General features: G+C 53.4%; 1 protein-coding gene across 3 annotated transcripts in view; it reads right to left on the bottom strand.

Moving 5' to 3' along the window:
* Positions 1-1,876: 1,876 nt before the first annotated feature.
* Positions 1,877-20,861, bottom strand: part of VANGL1 (VANGL planar cell polarity protein 1) — a 54,298-nt gene continuing 35,313 nt past the window's right edge. For all 3 annotated transcript variants that reach the window (XM_077346274.1, XM_077346273.1, XM_077346272.1), the window contains 3 exons: positions 18,582-18,714; positions 11,909-12,143; positions 1,877-7,467 (listed from right to left, as the gene is read on the bottom strand). In XM_077346274.1, coding sequence (XP_077202389.1) covers positions 7,207-7,467; positions 11,909-12,143; positions 18,582-18,714 — 629 coding nt within the window. In that variant the 3' untranslated portion in view covers positions 1,877-7,206. The remainder of the gene's footprint in view (positions 7,468-11,908; positions 12,144-18,581; positions 18,715-20,861) is intronic.

The raw sequence follows: 20,861 nt of genomic DNA, 5'->3' as shown, positions 1-20,861 counted from the left end.
AACTTTTTCCTGATATCTAGCCTGTATCGTTGTACTTGAAGTTTAAACCCATTGCTGTGTGTCCTCTCCTCTGCAGCCAACTGAAACAGCATCCTGCCCTCCTCCAAGTGACAACCTTTCAAATACTTAAAGAGGGCTATCATGTCCCCTCTCAACCTCCTTTTCTCCAGGCTGAACATTCCCAAGTCCCTCGACCTATCTTCATAGGGCTTGGTCCCTTGGCCCCAGATCATCCTTGTCACTCTCCTCTGTACCCTTTCAATTTTATCTACGTCCTTCTTGAAGTGAGGCCTCCAGAATTGCACACATAGGTGACAATCCTTAATAGGAAGTGATCTCTCCTTGCAGGTGGCAGGGCCAACTCCTGGCAGGGCCAACTGAGAACTGAGTTTGTGGGGCCTGGAGGCAGGAAGGGAAAGCTTGTGGTGCCACCCAGAGAGTGACCATTAGGGGGTGGAGAGGTCAGCCAGATTCTGCCTTGGCCTGAAAGACAGCCAAGAGAGAAACAGGCAGGAGACCCCTCTTGTCCAACAGACACAAGGAACGTGTAAATTGGGCCCCAGATTGACTAGGGGGACTTTGTTCCAGCTCATAGTTGGGATCTCAAAAACACACACCCACACCCAAAATCAAGAGCTACATCTGAGTTCAGTGGCAGCTTAGGGACCAACAAGATTTCCATGATTTAAACTTTCCACTCAAAGCTCCCTTTTCTCGGGAGTTTTGAGATTAAAGCAGAAATTTGGAGAAGCAAAGAACTTCTGGACGAAATATAGATCTCAGTAAAACGGCCAAAGCAAAAATCCAGGAATTGAGTGGGCGTGGGTGTGGGTGTGTGTGGGGGGGCTCATTCTACCCATTTGTACTCAGTGATGCTCCTACTGTACTTGGTGCCGGGGCAAGCCCTGGGCAGGGCTTGGTGACATGGGGGCAGGGTTTCTTCAGAGAAACACCCACTTGCATACTGTCCTCTTCAGTGCCCGAAGTCCTGCTGCCAGCACCTAGGGTAGCAGCAGTCGGGCTGGCCGCCTCAGGCCATGAGTCCATTGGCTTGTCCCTGCCCTTGGCAAGGTGAGACTGGCGGTCATCATGGGAGGGGCCCACACCAAGGCCTGCACCAGAGGAAAGACCGTGGGGAGTGTGCCAGGAGGCCATTGGGCATCACGCCATTGCAAGCACCCACTAAGCCCAGCCTCAGGTCCGCGGCATCCAAGAGCTGGGCTGCCTTTGACTGCCGAGCTGTCCTCTGCCCATTGGGGCGGGTGTCAGGGGTGCGGGCCAGTCAGGATATGCAGCACCTACTGCCTGGGGGAGCTTAACGGGGCCAAGTGCAACCCCATCAGGCAGGGGTAGTCAAACTGCGGCCCTCCAGATGTCCATGGACTACAATTCCCATGAGCCCCTGCCAGCGTTCGCTGGCAGGGGCTCATGGGAATTGTAGTCCATGGACATCTGGAGGGCGCAGTTTGACTAGCCCTGCGTATGGTAACCAGGGCACGAACCCCGTCACCAGTCCCCTGAAAACGCCGTTGTTTGTAATTGGAGGAATGGAGACTCTCAGGCACAGGATAAGTTCCAAGGGAGAATGTTTAGCGGGATCCGAAACTCAAAGGCTACCACCTGAAGCCTAGAATTACCAGCATAACATTTCAGCTTTGCTAGCAATTCTGATGAGAAAACTTAATTTTATTTATGTTATATCCCTCTAGTCTAGTCTGTCAGGCGAGACCTCGAATAAGCCTTGGGAGGGAGTCGTTTTCTTCTGGCTTCGTTCTCTTTGAATCCAACGCGATGCCATTTTTCCCCTCCAAGAAACCTCGGAGACCAGCCCGAATCTCAGAGAACAGCCCCCAAAAACACATCCTGGAAAAACAAATTCCACAAAATGTCTGATTTTATTTCAAGGTAACAGTACAAAATATGCGAGGTGTAAAACGGTCAGTTCCAGAAAGACCAGCAAACAGACACGAGGACCCGGATTCCTCTCAAACACTCAGTTACACTCAACACCCAGTGCGAAGGAGGGCACGGACAGACAGGAATCCGCCTCACTGACTTTTGTACACAGTTCGAGCGAAAAGGAAATTGTTTCACACCATGTATTAATTGTTTCACACCACCATCATCAGCATTAAAGTTACATGTGCAGAGAGGCGGTCCCTTTTGTTGTTTGTTTGAAGACAGTTTGTGCATAAAGAGTCCCTTGGCTGAACAGCACATGAAAAAGTGCTCAAAAGGATGCTTTCGGCCCCTGATGCACCATTGGGTCGGCTTAAGGAATGAACAAGAGGCACTATGGAGGAGCCCCCAAATACTTGACGGTCAGATCTCCAGAACCAGCAGGCCAGGGGGCCCAAGGGTGGGAGCCGGGCTTCCAAGTTACAGGATGCTGGGAGGAAACCTGGAACCATCTGGACAAAACAGCTGGAGACGTCGATGCTGTTGGTCCACGGGACACCCCACGGCAGCTATTAAGTTTGGGCCCATTCTAAATGGGGACTAAGACCAACGTGAGCCAGGAGATGAATGCTACATGGACCATGCCCCCCCGCAAGAGGCGCTGGCTAGCATTTGAGTATCACATTTAAATGTGCTAGCACCACGCCAATTAACAACTCCTTACACCCAAAGCTGCCGTTCCACACTGTTCGTGGCAATTTGGTCACTTAAGAGGGGGAGCTGGGCATGTGTGACGCCTTCACAAGACAGGTTCCGGCACCTAAACATGAGTGTTCCTTCCCGGGCTGGCAGAGGCACCTCCACAAGGCTCGGTCCACCATCACAGATGGGCTATGGATGTGCTGGTTCACAGAGGTGGCCCCTTGCCCCAAGGCAACCCCGTGAAGCTTAGAGAAGGCCGTGGCCAAGGATCCCTCAGGCTCGTTCACCCAGGCCTATGGCACATTACGGACTGACATATCCCAATGGGTGCGGAAAGGCGTACATGGGTGCCCTCGGACAGGAAGCGAAGCCATTTTAGGAAGAAACAAATGCCGACGGCATGTGAGTTCAAAACATGCACGCCCCTGAACACTGTGATGGAACGGCGAACCACACAGCCTTCGACCCTCTGAATATAAATCTGCAAAAATGTCCATTGTATTTGGTTTGCAAGAGGCAGGATGAGGTTGCCACAGAGAAGCCGTCTGTCAGTGGCCACTAGCCATGGCAACTGAGGAGAACCTCCACAGTCAGAGGCACTAATCCTCTAGATCAGGGGTAGACAACCTGTAGTCCTTCAGCTGTCCATGGACTACAATTCCCATAAGCCCCTGCCAATGTTCCCATGAGCCCCCTGCAGCAGGGTCACAACTGGCTCAAGAAGCAGCAGGACAGGTGTGTGCAGAAGCTGTTTATCCTAGTAGCACAGGTAGCAGATGCTATGGGTCCATTCGACCGTTCCAGGGCCCCAGTGGTGCTGTACGGTTAGGGGGCCTTTCCCACCATGATTATTAGGGGGTCTTCATGCTTACGTGGCTTGTGGACCACAAGAACGAAGAAAGGGTGCTACGCATGTCCTCCAGCATGAGGCGTTGCTACATGGAAGGAAGAACCAGGTAAGAAGCATGCACCTTCCTGGAAACAGCCATGGAACCGCACTGCCTTATCCCTTCCAGGCAGCACAAGTGTCAGTTGTGCTCTGCTAAGCCCCCACAGGCCTGGGTGTGTGGCACAGAGACTTCCAGTCTTCCCAGTTCTGTTTGGGAACAGCCCTGCCACTCTGGGGCCCGGATTCAGCCCGATAGCTCTCTGTGGGACACAAACATGCAAAATCCCCCCAAGTTCCCACAACAGAGAGAGGCAGCTCTGCAGGTTCTATTTTGGCTCCACAGTATTTCCAGCTTCCCCCCTTAAGAGTCAGGGTTTTAAAATGAGTAACAAACTCTGCACTGGTTTCAAGTCTCTGGAATTCATCTCCTCCAAGGTCTGAGAGGGACACCGAAAATGGCAGGAAGAGATCTCCTTCCCCAAGAAGACTGCAATGTTCCCGGGGGAGGGAGTACCCAGCATAGGGTGGCCCATTCAAGGCCCATTCTGGCCACCACAGTCCAGAACAGCTTTGCAACCTCCATGGGAGGTAGGCAGAATTGCTGGGCCTTTGGTGTTCACCGAGAGAAGGACAAGTGTGACTCACCTGCAGTGGCACCAGCAATTCCAGCAATAAATCTGAAACAGGGAAGAAGAAGAAGAAGAGTTGGTTCTTAGATGCCGCTTTTCTCTACCCAAAGGGGTCTCAAAGGGGCTTACAGTCACCTTCTCTTTCCTCTCCCCACCTTGTGAGGGAGGGGAGGCTGAGAGAGCCCTGAGGTTACTGAAGAATTGGTTCTTAGATGCCGCTTTTCTTTACCTGAAGGTGTCTCAAAGCGGCTTACATTTGCCTTCCCTTTCCTCTCCCCACAACAGACACCCTGGGAAGGAGGTGGTTCTGAGAGAGCTCTGAGAGAACTGGGACTGGCCCAAGGTCACCCAGTGGGCTGTATGTGGAGAAACGAGGGATACAACATGGCTCTCCAGAGTAGAGGCTGCGGCTCGTCGCCACGACACCCTGCTGGCTCCCAAGAAGACAAGCCTTGCCATTTCAACAGGCTGCATGGCTCAGTGGAGTGGGAAGGGCAGAGGCTGGAGCTACTGAGCTGTCGGAAGAGGGATCCGTGGGAAAGAGCGAGCTCCTCCCCTGCCACGAAAGCTGCTAGGCCTTAAGGCACTCCTGGGCTCTTGCGCTTTCCGACTACCGAGCAACGAACACCGCCGTGTCCTGCCTTCACCCATCCTGTCCTGCCTCCACAGAAGAGGCACCAGCTGTTCCAGGGAGCACCCACTGAGGGGTCCCCCCCCCGCATTCCCAGAGGATGCATGAAGGCTCAACACCCCCCCCACACACACACACACACACCCCATCCCTCCTGGCACATCCAGAAAAACCCAGCAGGGTCTTGTGAAGGCAAGAAGCTCACGGGCGTTTAAGACGCGGAAGGAGGGAGGCGAAGGAGACGGTTGCTGAACATTGCGAGGAAAAGCCCCCCCCCCCCGAATTGGATGTTCTTGGCTCTGGGCGGACGCGTGGCCAGGGCCAACGGGTGGAGGGGGTCAGGGCATGTTCTGAGTGCAGCTCCCACCTGCTAGGCTTTCCCCACGGTGGGCCTATAACGATGCACTTGCAAAGGGGTGCGTTTTATACCAAACCCCCCCCCATGTTCTGGTTAAGCGGAGAGAAAGGGAAGGGATGCCCCTGTGTAATGCTATGCTATGTGTGTGGCATCTGGTGTTGCTATGTGTGTAATATCAGGCAAGTGTGCAATATCAGGTGCTGGTTGGAAGCCTCTCGCTGCTAACATTTGTGTTAAATTTTGGCCCATCAACAGTGAATTTTGAATGATTAAAAAACACTGACTTCCTTTCAAGAGCGGCCAGCCCCTGAAAGAACCATGGGACCAGGGTGAAGAACCAACAGATTCACGCTAACAAAGCCTGAAAGAAATAGCCAGGAACACACAAACTCAGTTGGGCCACACATGGTGTCATGAAGCAGGATACCCCTCCTATTCCCCCCGCTCTCCATACAACTCTCCAGCCACAGACAACCCCAGAGGTGTGCCAGGTATCCAGAGAGACAGACTGGGCCCCTCACTGAAGTTCTTGGGCACATCTGGAGAACTTGGAAGAGAGAAAGAGGTCAGTCCCCCACTTCCATCTGGAGAGGACGTTCCAGAAGCCATGAAAGAGACCCTCGCTCAGTCAGAGCAACTCCACACCGTGTGACGTCTGAAGATCCGACAAACTGCTCCTTTGCACGCACACCAAAGGACACGGGGGAGGGACAGTAGTAGCTTACAAGTGACTGGCCATTGGGACCAGACAGAATTTGGGAACTGATCCACTGAGTTTGGTCTCAATTCATCTTGGGCGTCACATACAAAATTCCCCTCTGAAGCCAGAAGCCACCAACCTCTTCTTCTATAGGAGAACATGGAAAGCAGGGAGCCCCCCCCCCCCCTGCAGAATAATGCTCGCTTTTGCCATAATTGTATGTATAAACATCTCACTATCCTCCATGAGCCAGGAATTTTCTGAATACTGTGTTTACTCAAAAGGACAGGAACCGTTCATATAAGATGGCCTCCCCCCGTCCACACACACACACACACACACCGACACACACAAAGGCTATGAACCTCCCGGGATTTTGACAGGACCTCACTGTAACGTGTGCCTAAGATCTCCTCTTCTTCCGAAGGCATACCTGGAGGGAGAAGCCTAATCTTGCATTGGGGTAAATACTGCACATGTGGCGTGTGGGTGGGCGGGGGAGGCCACAGACACACTTGGCAAGGAGTAGAAACACAAACGGCCCCTTCAGGCCCAAGAAAGGGAGGAAGTGGAAAGGAAGAGAACTGGGATCCACAGACCCTTCACTCTCCAGAAACACACAGGGGGTCAGGCTCCAAACAGCCCCAATGAAAGAGAATCGAGGGGAACCACCCCAGAGCCATGGAAAGATGGAGTCACAGGGATGCATTTTGGTCTCAAGGCCCGTCCGGGAAGCAGATCTGCCATCCCCACCTCATCCTCCGGCTGGCATCACCCAGCAGCCAAGCCGCGAGCCTCCTGTCAAAACAAAGTTGGGCAGCCTCACTGCAGCTCGGTGCGCCGTACCGTCCCTGATCTCAAAGCACAGTTCCTTCGGCCTTTTCATGCTCAGACCACAGAAAGCAGAGCCTCGAAAATGAAAGTGAACTTTGATTCGTGGTTGGCAGGTGGTGCTTTCGGAAACTCAGACGCGGGGTGGGCCCTCAAGTCGGGCGACCGCAAGCCAGGGCGTGATTTGGTGTCAGAAACGAAGCAAAGCCAGGACTTCCCCCAGAAAGCCGTAGCCTAGCAGGGTGGGGCAGCAGAATCCGTACGCCCGCTCGCCCAAGGAAGGTGGCAGGGAAAAGCGGAATGCCACGTCGGCTGCCCTCCGTACTACCCAAGGCTGAGAATTCACTCCTGATGCCTTGACCTGGCCCAGTCCTCTTCCGGTCTTCCGAAGGAGATCGCCCCGCCTCTCCTCCTCCTCCTCCTCCCAGATAAAGTGCAGGTGGTCAAAATGTACCTGATTGGCCTCTTGTCAGATTCGGTCAGAAGAACAGGGAAGGATAAAACTCCCCGAAGCCAAAAGCACAAAGCTGGAACCGGCCCTCTCCGTACCTCCACGGCTGGCCCTCCCTAGACAGACGTTTCGGACTGTAAGCGAAGGGCAAACTGGTGGGATTTGGGGTCAATGAATTCCTCCGAGAGTTTGATGAAGGGGATTTTCTTCACATTGACGACAAGACTGAAGTCCAAGCATTTGAGGACAAACACCACCCCGTCCCTTAATCCTTTGGTGACAGCTTCCTCGCTGACCAGCGTCCAGTGCTTGGATAACCAACGGTCCCTGTTGTACTGCAAGGTCGGGCCTGGCATGAGGTAACGCTCCAGGAAGGCCTAAAGAGAACAGGAAATCAATGAGGGCTAGGAACCTGCCAGGCCACTGAAAAGCTGTCCCTGCCAAAAATACTCAGATGGGAGGGAGAAAGGTACAGGTGTTTCCACATGAGTTATTTGCCCCACGTTTGATGCAGTTGGGAAGTGGAACGCTGCCAGAGATACTGGCTCCCCCATCTATTTCAGAACATGGAGAGAGCTAGCTACCTAGAATCATAGAATCATAGAGATGTAAGGGAGCTCCTGGGTCATCTAGTCCAACCCCCTGCACTATGCAGGACACTCGCATCCCAATCGTTTGTCCACTGTCACCTGCCACCCTCTTGAGCCTTCACAGAATCAGCCTCTCCGTCAGATGGCTCTCCAGGCTCTGTTCAGAAATCTCCAAAGAGGGAGAACCCACCACCTCCCAAGGAAGCCTGTTCCACTGACAAACCGCTCTAATGGTCAGGCACTTCTTCCGGGTGTTTAGCTGAAAAGCCCTGTCCCTACTGTGCTGAATGAGCTCCCTAGAACCAAACAGGAAAATGACATCTGCCTGTCCCTGTGTGGACAACTCCCCCCTATTCCCCCTTCTGGGCCTTCCTTCCTGCTACTCCCCACAAACAAGTGTGGGAGGAAGTTGAGGCAGCTAAGAAATCGCCCCTCGAGACACAGTGAACTGAAAGCCGGACCAAGCCCCTGAGCGGCTGCCTCTCCCCGGGCCTGGCCCTCCTTCTCTCAGCTGGCAGAAGCCCGCCAAGTGAAAGCATGGCTAACTTCCCACCCAGTCTTCTGGAAGCCAAGCTCACGCCCTGAAGAACAGGCTTTGCTTCCGGGCGCTTGCTGCATGCACCAGTTCAAGGCAAACCCTGGGTGGGGCGTGGGGGGAATCCTGCCAGGAAATGTTTGCGCCAGGCTTGTTTGACACTTGGGCTGGAACGCGGAGTGGAGCAGACCTCATGCATTGCAGGATGCGAGCGTGCTCGGCTGCCTGGAAAAGGATCCAGGATCGGGTTGGGCGGCCGGACTGTTTGGGGGGGGGGAGGGGGCAAAGAACGCTTATCCCGCTGTTTGTGCTGAGGAGAGGGGAAAGGGGATGCCAGGTCTCGGGAGGAGGAAAAATCACACTCCACCCAGAAAACCTTTTCTGTCCTGTCTCTTTGGAGAGTCACAAAACGGGCATGTTACTGTCCTCCCGGGAGTCAGAACTTCCTCAAAAGCTCCGGGACCAGAAAGCCCCCTTGATTCTACTGACTACACTGTGTAATATGCCTTGACTCTCAATGACCGAGGCACGCTATGAACAATGTATGTAAATAAATAAGAAAGCGGGAACAAAGGAGAAAGTGTGGTATCCAGGAGGGAGGGAGGGAGGGAGGGAGGGAGGGAGGGAGGGAGGGAGGGAGGGAGGGAGGGAGGAAGGAAGGAAGGAAGGAGGGAAGGAGGGAAGGAAGGAAGGAAGGAAGGAAGGAAGGGAGGGAGGGAGGGAGGGAGGGAAGGAAGGAAGGAAGGAGGGAGGGAGGGAGGGAGGGAGGGAGGGAAGGAAGGAAGGAAGGAAGGAGGGAGGGAGGGAAGGAAGGAAGGAAGGAGGGAAGGAGGGAAGGAAGGAAGGAAGGAAGGAAGGAAGGAAGGAAGGGAGGGAGGGAGGGAGGGAGGGAGGGAGGGAAGGAAGGAGGGAGGGAGGGAGGGAGGGAGGGAAGGAGGGAGGGAAGGAAGGAAGGAAGGAAGGAAGGAAGGAAGGAAGGAAGGAGGGAGGGAGGGAAGGAAGGAATAGTGTCCAGGATAGAGGAAGGAAGGAAGGAAGGAAGGAAGGAAGGAAGGAAGGAAGGAAGGAGGGAAGGAAGGAAGGAAGGAAGGAAGGAAGGGAGGGAGGGAGGGAGGGAGGGAGGGAAGGAAGGAAGGAGGGAGGGAGGGAGGGAGGGAGGGAGGGAAGGAAGGAAGGAAGGAAGGAGGGAGGGAGGGAAGGAAGGAAGGAAGGAGGGAAGGAGGGAAGGAAGGAAGGAGGGAAGGAAGGAAGGAAGGAAGGAAGGAAGGAAGGGAGGGAGGGAGGGAGGGAGGGAAGGAAGGAGGGAGGGAGGGAGGGAGGGAGGGAAGGAGGGAGGGAAGGAAGGAAGGAAGGAAGGAAGGAAGGAAGGAAGGAAGGAAGGAAGGAAGGAAGGAAGGAGGGAGGGAGGGAGGGAGGGAAGGAAGGAATAGTGTCCAGGATAGAGGAAGGAAGGAAGGAAGGAAGGAAGGAAGGAAGGAAGGAAGGAAGGAAGGAAGGAAGGAAGGAAGGAAGGAAGGAAGGAAGGAGGTGTGGTGGCCAGGAGAGAGAGAGAGACTGAGAGCCACATAAGAACAGCAATGTGTCAAAATGGTGGTTTAGATAGGTTTGAAATATTTAGACCTTGCTGGACTCTGTTTATTCAAAGGAGATGCTCCCCACCCCGCCTGCTGGCACTAATCTTTAAAGCCCTAAACAGTCGGGAACTGGTGTACCTGGGGAAGTGCCTCTTATAATTCCTCAAGAGCTTTATGATCCGGAGATTCTCCCGCTTAGGGTCCCCAGCCCGAAAAAGGTGGAATTGGTTAAGCAGGGAGTGTGTCACTGGCCCTGGGCTATCCAGCAGGCTTCCAAGGCAGAGGAAGGATTCGAACCCAGGTCCACTACACTGCACTGGCTCTCCAGAGCCTATCCCATCCTAAAACCCTTTCAAAACAATTTTTGTAACTTCCAGCCTGAAGAAGAATTCCAGTGAACTTAAAAGCTTAATGCTTAGATTAGATTTCTTGTAATACGGCTCCAAGCTAACTACAAAACTTTTCTGGAACCATAACCTAGAAAATCACAATTATGTACAAATGTCCAACAATAAAAACACTTATAAATCAAACATTTAAAATATTATAAAACTATAGAAACATATCAAGGTTAGCTAAGGCAAATTTCCAGTAACGCAGTTTTGTTGTACTTTGCATAAGATGGCACAATAGTTAGCTATTTGTTTATCTTAACAACAGTTATTGCGGGTTTTTTGTGTTATTTGGAAGACTGCTGTCACCTTTCATTCCTGTCCCCAAGTGTCTCTCTGCCAGGTGGTCTTGGCCAGGGGGCTCCACCTTTTTTGAGCCTGTGGGCACCTTTGGGGTCCTGACACAGCATGGAGGGCATGCTCACAAAATGGCGGCAGCTGGAGGCGGAACCAGCCACAAAATGGCCACCAAATCTGACCTTCGGTCATGCAGCATGGTAGCCTCTGTTGCCAGAGCAACATATGAATAATTCTGCCTAGCCAATCAAGTCTCCAGGGGTCTGGCAAAAGAATCACCTGACCCCAATCCCTTTCTAAAAACACCAGGAAAGGTGTCCGGAGGCACCGTGTCACCCGTGACATGTTGGGGACCCCTGATCTAAGCTCATCATGCAAGGCACTGCGAATTAGGACCTCAGTGAAAACTGAAATGCTGCAGCAAGGGAAGTAGACAACTGCAACCTGTATGGATTGTGCAAATGAAACCAGAAGGTTACAGGGGGGAAGTCTGCGCTGTAATGTTTCCTGCTTTGCATATGTAATTCTCGTCGTGCCAATCTCAGCGAGGGAGCAGGGGCTCTGCAGGGCACTGTTACACAACTCCCCGAAACCCACCAAGCAGATTTCCTGCAGGCCCACCGCTTTCCTGGAACCTGCCAAGTAGTTTTAGAACTAGGCAGGGCTTGTTCGGCTGTGCAGGTTGAAAGGAAGCCTGCTAACCAGAGCACCTGCCCGAAAATGCCAGGGAGCTGCCACTGCAGTTCTAGGCCACCTCACTCCCGTTGTGCATTCACGGTGGCCAGGGCGGATGATTTCCCATCAGCTGCGGTGGAAGGGAGATCCCGAAACAAGACCATGGAACAAGGACAGGTGCCTGCCATTTGGGGAGCCAGAAACAATCACACGTCCACTATTAATTTGCCCACTGGTCTTCCAAGAGCAGGCACACCTCACGGGGCTCATTTTGCAAGCCCAAAAGGATCTAACTGGAGATGTGACACAGTACTGATTAGCCGATAAGGTCCCCAAAATAACAGGGCGTGTTGCGAAATTTTTATCTGCTGTCACCGGAGACAGATTCAGCTGCTGACAGAGATCTTGATTATCCATCACTCTTACCTCATAGATCTTAATTGGGGGGATTGCCTCAGTTTTATTTTGCATCCTTGTTTATATACGGCATTGGGCAATAACTGTTACATATTATTTACTATTCAATTTTATTCTTAGTATATGCCAATAAAGGAACTGGACTGTGCATGATAACCTCGCTCTCTTTTAAGTTGTGGTTGGCTCCGCCTCCCGTGGCAGCCATTTTGTGGTTGCACATACTGCCCGGTGTCAGAATTCCAAAGGTGCAAGGAGGATCACAAAGGACGGGGCCAGAAACGCTAAGACTATCAGGCAGCTGCATTGGGCACCCACAAACTGTCCTGCGGAGGTGGTACCTTCGGGGTCATGTTGTTGGTGATGCAAAATGTCAGGTGCTGCAGGATGCTCTCCATGGTGTGGTAGTGCTGCTGCCGAGTTGTGCGGAGGTACTTCTGCAGGGCTCTTGCCATAGACGGGAAGATGGCTTGGGCAGCCTCTCGGGGGTCCATCACCTCTCCCGGGGCCTTCTGCTGCTCCTCCGCCTGGAGACGCTTAATGTGAGTGAAGGCTTCTTCGGCAGCAACCACCAGCCTGCACCGCAAGGAAGCAGAAACAGTTGCTCAGCCTCAGCAACACAACTAAGGGCGCCATGCATCATACCCCTCGTGGGAGCCGAGCCACAAGGGTGAACACAGACCCACAGTCCCTGGGAAGGACATGGGCAGGCACAGAAAAGGGTGGGAGGGAAACTGGAGGCCCCTTCTTGTCCCTCATTGTTTTGCAGTTCCCCGACATGGTGGATCAAACCTTATTTTGGGGTTCAGAGTACTGGGTTAAATGTAGGGGGGGGGACCCTGGGGTGGGAAGCACAGAATCTGTACACAGTATCCCCGATCCTTAATGTTTCCTGGTTAAGGGGGAAATGTTCTTCACACAAGTTACAAAGATGATCTGACTCCAATGGTAACAAGAGAAAGAAATTTTACTGACAAAAATAGGAGCACCTCTTATATGGAGGTACATTTAACTTATTGTGAACAGATTAAGTTCCAAAAAGGTTAGCTTGCTACAGCTCCAGGCCACGCAATAGAGAAAAGAAGAGTGGTCCTGTATAAGATGATCCACAAAAGGCAAATAAGGGCAAAGAGGCTCATAATCTAAATGACAGGGTGGATGGCGGGGGGACGAGGACTGCCAATTGCCCCCCCCCCGTGAGATAATTCATAACTCTTTCTCTCCTAGGTCCTTTTGTATGCAGGGTTATAATATCCTACACAGGGGTCATGAACACATTCTTATTCATTATTCAAATCTTCTTTCCCATATAAGAATCCTAGAGTTGGAAGGGGCCATCCAGGCCATCTAATCCAAGCCCCTGCTCAAGGCAGGAGCACTGGTGGCCCCCAAAGTACATACTCCTTGGATCAGAACCCGTGCATGTATTCTTGTAGGAGACCATCTCCAGAGCATGAACGTATGTGATTCCTGGAGGCCCTCAGATTGTTTTGGGGTACAGTTTCCACCAGCTTCTGGGGGGGTATGTGTCCTGGGGGGGGGCATACTTTGGAGCAGTCAGCAGAAGATCCGGGCTTTGGACCGGGAAACAGTATCGATCCGCCCAGAGGGCAGAGTCCCCTGAGTGCACGGGTGTCAAAAGTGCAGTGGTTCAAACCTTATTTTGAGTGCAGAGCTTTTAAATTATCCTGAGGGTGATTCCGCACGGCTTTAATGTAGCAGAAGGTTTGCAAATTGTAAACGCTATTAATTTGCAGTTCCACAAGACGTTGCACAGAATATGCAACACTCCTGCAACAGATCCACGAAAAGCGATTCGTTGTAGCTCTTCTAGGGAAATCGGGGAAAGTGGATTCACCCTCCGAAAAGCGCTAAACTCTTGCGAACAATCTGCAACACTAGCGAAAAAGACCTGTGCGTTCCCATTGTTGCGGTTCCAACAAAGTCCCTCCCCATTGCTCTCTCCTCCGAACTTCCGACGAAGCGATCATCATCTTTTTCCCTCAGAGCGAGTGGAAAGCAATGAACCGGCGAGGCTTCATTCACCCAGCGAGGCTTCTCCGGCTACAGTCCCTCCACAGAAGTGCTTTAAAACTTCCCTAAGTCCCCAAACACAACACAGCCCCCTGTTTGCCAGTTCCCTTTAATTTCGGGCAAAAATCGCGCCCGTGCGGGGGGGGGGATTTTTTTTTCACTCAGAGGAGCGCGGTAACGATGACTCGCCAGCTCACACGCCAGGTCTCTACGTTAGGAGGAATCAAGGCATATTCGTTGCAACGTGTGTTTTTCTTTTTCTTTTAAACCTGTGCTTAAAGGGAAAGGGGCTTATCCGGAGCATGATAACAGCCGCCCATTGGCTGTTCGTTTGATTGACGGCCAGGGGCGGGACCAAACACAGAAAAAACCGCTTCCTTTCAAGCGATTTTTGCGAGACCGGAAACCTGTGGGAAACGAACGAAACGCTACTGGATTCCACTACAAAAGCAGGTATGCATAACGCCGAGATTCCACTATTTAAAATAGCGTTTCCGCTTAGTGGAACCAATTGTCAACATTGGTCTTTGTGCGGAATGGGCCTCAGTGTTTGCAGGAGGATGTGCAAATTAGGAGCAAGGAACCAACTTCCACTTCGTGTCTGTGGACTGGGCCACGTGCTCAGGACCGAACACTGCTCCGCTGTGGAGGGCCTCTCCCAAAGGAGTTTTGCAGAGTGCACAACATAACATGGGGCTCCCCGCCAGGCTCAGAAGCAGCACTTGGAGACAAGCAGCAAAGCTCGTCAGGGCAGTGTGGAGAGGGGGGAAGGGGCTGGGTTCCCCAACTGGCTTTCCCTGCCTTACGTCTGCAGGGAAGGAACGGATTCCAGAAGACGCTTAAGTGCCTACTCAATATAGCTCTGGATGCCAGCTAGACACACAAAACCTTTACTATGCTTAACCCCCCACCCCCGCATCTGAACATGTATACCTGCTGACCTTCACGTGGGAGCCTGGAGATCTGGAAGTACAACTGAGCTCAAGATCACAAAGATCCATCCCACTGGAGAAAATGCTGGAGGCAGGTGGGGCTGAGAGAGCTCTGAGAGAACTGGGACTGGCCCAAGGTCCCCCAGCAAGCCTCATGTGTCTCAAGGGGGCTTACAATCGGTAACCCTTCTCTCCCCTCAACAGGCACCCTGGTGAGGTAGGTGAGGCTGAAGGAGCTCTAAGAGAACTGTGCCTGGCCCAAGGCCAGCCAGCTGGCTGCATGGGGAGGAGGAGTGGGGGAATGAAACCCAGTTCTCCAGATTACAGCGTGCCGCTCTTGAGCACCCCGCCACGCTGGAGACCTCGTGCATTCTCGTAGGCAAAGGTAGGACCATTTTGAGCCGCTCCTTGTTGCTCTGGCTGTGAGCCAGGCTTCCTCCGGAGCCAAACAGCCTGTGATCTCAAGCTGAATGCGTGTTTGGGGGGGGGTGAGCTCCCTGCTTTGCTGCTGCCTGCCCCTAGGCCCAGCTGAAAGCGGAGTGGGGCACACCCAAGCCGGGCGGCTTCCGAGGGGCTTTGGGCCTGCTTAACTCTGCCGAGGACCAACCGAGGTGTGTCTTCAAACACAGAAGAATTCCTCCGGGAGGGGCACCCCTGCCCCTGCCCCTGCCCCTGTTTGCTGTCGCCCGAGGGGGGAGAGGGGAATCGCCCAGGAATGTGGGAACTGGGCCCGGAGAGGGGGCTGGTGCTCCCTGGGAGGGAGGCGGGGGGCAGGACAAGCATGCCAAGGATTCCAGCTGAGCAAAGGAGAGAGCCAGAGAGCCTGCAGAGAACGAGGGTGGGAAACTCCTGAGACTTGGGAGGGGGGGCTGGGGGGATTTTGGGTGGGCAGGACTGCAGTGGAGGGTAACGCTATGGCAGAGGGGGCCAAATGGCGGCTCTCCAGAGGTTCATAGACTGCAATTCCCATGCTGCTGGCAGGGGCTCATGGGAATTGTAGTCCACGTCCCCCTCTGCGCTATGGAGCCCGCCCTCCAAAGCACCCCTTTCCTCCAAGGCATTTGCTCTCTACAGCCTGGAGATCAGTCCCAGTTCCAGATTTCCGGGCCCCACCTGGAGGTTGGCAACCCCAAGCAGTACTAGCTTTGCCAACCCCCAAGTGGGACCTGAAGACCTCCCAGAATGGCAAGTCATCTCCATATGACAGAGCTCAGTTCCCCAGGGAGAAAATGGCCCCTTTAGAGGGTGGAGCCTGTGGCGTCATTCCCTGCTGGGCCCGTCCCCTCCCCAAACACCGTCCTTCTCAGGCCCCACCTCTAAAATCTCCAGGAATTTCCCCACCTGGAGGTGGCGCCCCTGGCAAGCTACCTGATGCAACTCTTCTGGGGGGGGGGGACTTGAAGCCGCAGCGCAGAAGTGCCCCTTTGGCCTGCCCCACAGGTGGGTTTGCTCAGTGGGGCACCCTTCCGCTCTCCTCCACTGGCTGAGTGCAGCTTCTGGGGAAGCACCCCTGCCTTCACCCAGCTGAGCAAACAAGCCCTTCCACGCCAAGGCAGGCCGAGGGTGCAGGGTGCAGGGAGGGGGCGGGGGAAGGGCGTCCCGCTTCACAAAGGAACATCGGGGCAGGAACAACGGAGCAGCACGCTCCCCACGCCGCCTTTCCCAGAGAGTGGCAGCTCTACAGATCTCTCTCTGCACGGGAAGAAACAGACACGGTTCAGAGGCCACAAACAAGCTCAATCTGGAAGCCTCATTAAAAGAAGATGAAGAAGAGCTGGAGGTTTGCACGCCCCTTCCTACTTCTCAAAGGAGTTTCAAAGCAGCTGATAATCACCTTCCTTTCCTCTCCCCACCACAGACACCCTGTGAGGTAGGTGAGGTTGAGGGAGCTCAGAGAGAACTGTCTATAAAGATAACAGTTTCCTCAAAAGAGAAGAGCTGGGGGGCGGGGTTCTATCACGTTTTTTACTAGCCATAGGAGTCTCAAAGTAGCTTATGGTCACCTCCCCTTTCTCTCCCCACAACAGACATCCTGGGTAGGTGAGGTGTAGAGAGCTCTGAGAGAACTGTGACTGGCCCAAGGTCCCCCAGCCGGCTGCATGTGGAGGAGGAGGAGGGAATCAGACGCAGCTCCCCAGATGAGACGGACGACGACACCACACTGACTCTCACAAAAGCAGGTGGCCCTTTTCTCTGCAGGTGGGAGCTCATCCCAAACTCAGCCAGGCAGCGTGGAAAGGGTGGAGCCTCCCCTGTTCTCTCTGTGGTGTGTGGGGCTCAGGGACGCTGTCAGCCGTGCCCCCCCCCCCGCTAACCAATTCAAGCAAGGCCCCTCTGGCCTCCCCCAGCTGCTCCTGCCCCTTCATCAACCATCCAACTGTCTCGTTATTAATTTATTACAACATTTCCAACCCTTCTGGCTCCTCTTTGTTCAAATTGCCTTACGGATAAAGCCAAAGGTGAAACAGCAAGCCCTGCATCGCTCCCCTCCTTCTCCCTTAAAAGGGAGGGGCCTCGCAGAGCCTCTGGAAGATTCCGCCAGCTGGGTGACCTCAGGCTAGTTACAGGTGTTTTAGGGACTGTTCTGACTGAGCAGTTCTCTTAGAGCTCTCTCGGCCCCACCTACCTAACAGGGTGTCCGTTGTGGGGAGGGGAAGGGAAAGGCGTTTGTAAGCTGCCTTGGGGGCATCTTTTGCTAAGTGATGGGATAGCCGCCTGACACCGTACGTTTCCTGGCAGGGAGGTGGCAGCAGAAAGCCACCCTCAGATCCTGTGTTTTGGTCACGCTCTCCCTGCCACTGAAGCTCCCCCCGGGAAAGGAGGCCGGACATCCGTTTCCTTCCCAGCTAGCAGCCTCCCCTCCCGCTGCCCCGTGCCCCAAGCACACCATTTTGCAAAGGCCATAATTCCGGGGTTGGGAGCGCAAAACCTGTGTGGGTCAGGGGAGGCCAAACTGGCTCTCCAGAGGCCCATGGACTACACTTCCCATGAGCCCCTGCCAGCTGGGAATTGTAGTCCACGGGCCTCTGGAGAGCCACCGTTTGGCCACCCGTGATCACAGCTTCGTTTCATATTATCTCGGACCCCGTTTCTCCTCAGCCAGAATTTATAGTTCTACGGACATGAATGTGCCAGGATCTGCCTCACACGCAAAAATATAATAATAATAATAATTTAAAAAAAAACAGGGACAAGTTTATTTACTCCTGCAAAAGGGTTAACACAGTTATTTGTCGGGAGGCTGTTTAAATACTACAAAAGGCAGCTTTGCAGGTGTAGCCTTAAGCAAATAATTCGTATTCAAGAGCAGCACTATTTCCCCTTGAGGACAGAGCCATGGGAAACAGCATCAAGAGCATGCTCTTTTCATTCCAGCCTCCCTGGTAGTTTCCCACATACACCCCCCCACCACCACCACCACCACCACCACCGCCGCCATTTTCCAGTTCCACCTTTAGGAAACCTTTAAATATGCTACAGCCGCATCTCCAGCTGTCTGGCGGCACCAGGCCTGTTCCTCCTTGGCCATTTTGACCACTCATTTTCACAACCCCTCCAGGGGTAGTCAAACTGCGGCCCTCCAGATGTCCATGGACTACAATTCCCATGAGCCCCTGCCAGCGAATGCTGTGGGTGACAGTTCCTCCAGGGAACACCAGGGGTCAGGACGCCAAGGCAGGCAACGGCAGACCACCTCCCAACATCCCTTGCCTGGTTGTCAGACGATCCCCGGATCTCCTGGCAACAAAACATATCTGGCTGCAAACTTCCTTGCCCCCCCCCCCATCTCAAAAGGAATTCTTCCTCCTGGCCTACATCTGAGAAAGGGGGGTGGGAGGAACAACTGGGCACTCCTGAGCCTCTCTGAATATGCAGTGGCTTTTTTCTTACCGCGTCTTCTTCTCTTCCCTCCCCGTTGTCAATGAGAGAATAAAGAGAGGATTCACGGATCTGGGTGTGGAATGGGGATCCGCCCTACTACCCTCCAATTCCAGATTGAGAAAAAGCCCGACAGGTTATCCTGGCTTGACCCCCAGCCCATTCTGACCTCGCTCTGCGTTTTCGGACCCTGCGCTCGTGGTCAGCTTCTTCATAGTAGAGCTCGTTGTGCCCGGAATCTCGGCGGTGCGCGGCGGCTGCAATCATGGCTCGGGACTGACCGGCGGCGTTGCTGTCGGGCCCTTTGGGAAGAAGTCGGTCAGCAAGAGGGGTGAGGAAAGGAGTGCATCCCATGCGAACAAGCCCCGAGGGCCAGATGACTCACCCACGAGCCCCTTCTCCAAAAAATGAAAGGAAAAACCTCATCCCACAGGAGAGCCCCTTGGCTGTGGGGCTGAAATTTATCCTTTTGGTAACGTAAGCCTAAGGAACGCAGGAAGCCCGCTTAGACGCCCAGGGTAACTCACAAGTGTAGAAATAAAATCAGAGTCCAGTCAGGCACCTTTAAGACTAAAAAAGAGTTATTCAAAGTGTGAGCTTTCGAGTGCAAGCACTCTGTGCATGTACCCGATAGCTCCCGCCTTGAATAAATCTTTGTTGGTCTTAAAGGTGCCTCTGGACTCTGATTTTATTTTATTGTGCAACCTCAGACCAACACAGCTACCCATTTGAATCTAAGTGTAGAAATAATAACTCAACACAATTATAAGGACAAGTTCCACAAAAGGACATTGGGGGAGCATGTATAGAACGGGGGGGGGGGAGCACACAGATGGACAACGAGGTTACTCACCCTCTGCAAAATACATTTTCAGGGTGGCCAGGAGAGCGGCTGAAACACAGGAGGGCGAGCCAGCCGCGAGACAGAGAAGAAGCACGAAAAATAGGGGCGGGGGGGGGGAAGTCAAGGGGAGGGAGACAAGACAGAAAAGGACATCAAGAGACGTGAGACGATGACAAAACCAAAGCAGGCCTGCGAATGATGACATAAGACGCTCCCCATCTTTTAAAGACACATTTTGAGGTCCGCTGGATTGCCTTGCCCAGAAAAGCCGGCCACAGGAAGGGGCCCTACGCGGAGTATGCCCGCTGCTTCTCCGGACCAGGCCTCTCGACCCACGCTGAATCCCAGTTCCATCGTTAATTGAAACTGCTCAGGATGGAACAGTGCGTCTTCTCTGCGCAAAGGGTGTTATGTCCCAGCACCGAGTTCTAATCCCTCCCCAAAAGATGTACCGGGTCTCCATGCTAAACGCTCAGGGGGACACCCCACTTCCTCCCCCTGCCCTTGATGAAATCAGCAGACTTTCCCTCATGTTTACTCTTTCAGGAAGGAAAAGCGGCATGTCCAGACTGTTCATAGGAAGCCCTTCCAATCAGGCACCAGTACTTATGAGGGAGACAGAGTGGTGTAGTGCAGGGGTGGCCAAACTGTGGCTCTTCAGATGTCCATGGACTACAGTTCCCATGAGACCCTGTCAGCACCCGCGGTGTAGGGATTAGAGTGTAGGATCTGGGAGACCTGAGTTCGAATCCCCACTCTGCTGTGGAAGCCGGCTGGGTGACTTCGGCCCCGTCACACGCCCTTGTCTGAGCCTACCACACAGGGATGTTGTCGCAGCGATTTCCCAAGCCACGTACTTCTTCCCAAGAGGAGTGCTTTGGAAAACATGACGCTGGGATGACAAAGGCACAGGGACTCTGAAGGAGCGTCCTTCAAGCCAACACCAACATCCTTGCTGGCCTCGGCACCCTCATTGCCACCCTGGTGCAAAACAAAACTAGCTGGGTTTGCCACATCTTGGCATTCAAGTGTCACTGACCCGGAAGAGACCTTCAGCAGGACCCTGGAGGCTGACCAGGCCCAGGATGTTGGGAAATGTCCTTCTCAGCAAGCTCTGACAAGAGTCATTTGCCTAAAACACTGTGTGTCCCCTCCCCATTATTTAGAGTAGCGATCCCCAACCTGTGGGCCGGGGACCACATGTGGTCCTTTGACTAATTGGAGGTGGGCCCCGAAGGACGCCTTCTCCCCCCCCCAGCCCTTTACTTCATCCCCCTGGCCCTTTACAACACACTTCGGGTGTCCTTGTCTCCCATCACTCCCAGATGGGACTATCTCATTGCAGAGAAACAAGCTCAGGGTTCCCATTGATTTGTCATTGTCATGAGTTAAAATTTCCATGAAAATAAAATGTTCCTTATGTTCATTGTGGTGGCGTGTCTGTATCTTATTTTGAAGGGATGTTTAAACATTACCATAGCGATCAGAGAGCATTAGGGCAGTGGTTGAGGGTAGAGAAGTAAACTACCCCCCCCCCCACCGGGCCTCAGTAAAAGGCGCTGAGTGGTCCCCGGCGTTGAGTGGTCCCCGGCGATAAAAAGGTTG

The sequence above is a fragment of the Paroedura picta genome, chromosome 7 (assembly GCF_049243985.1).
Source record: "Paroedura picta isolate Pp20150507F chromosome 7, Ppicta_v3.0, whole genome shotgun sequence".
Taxonomy (NCBI): Eukaryota; Metazoa; Chordata; class Lepidosauria; order Squamata; family Gekkonidae; genus Paroedura; species Paroedura picta.
This window is presented reverse-complemented; position numbering and strand designations above follow the sequence as displayed.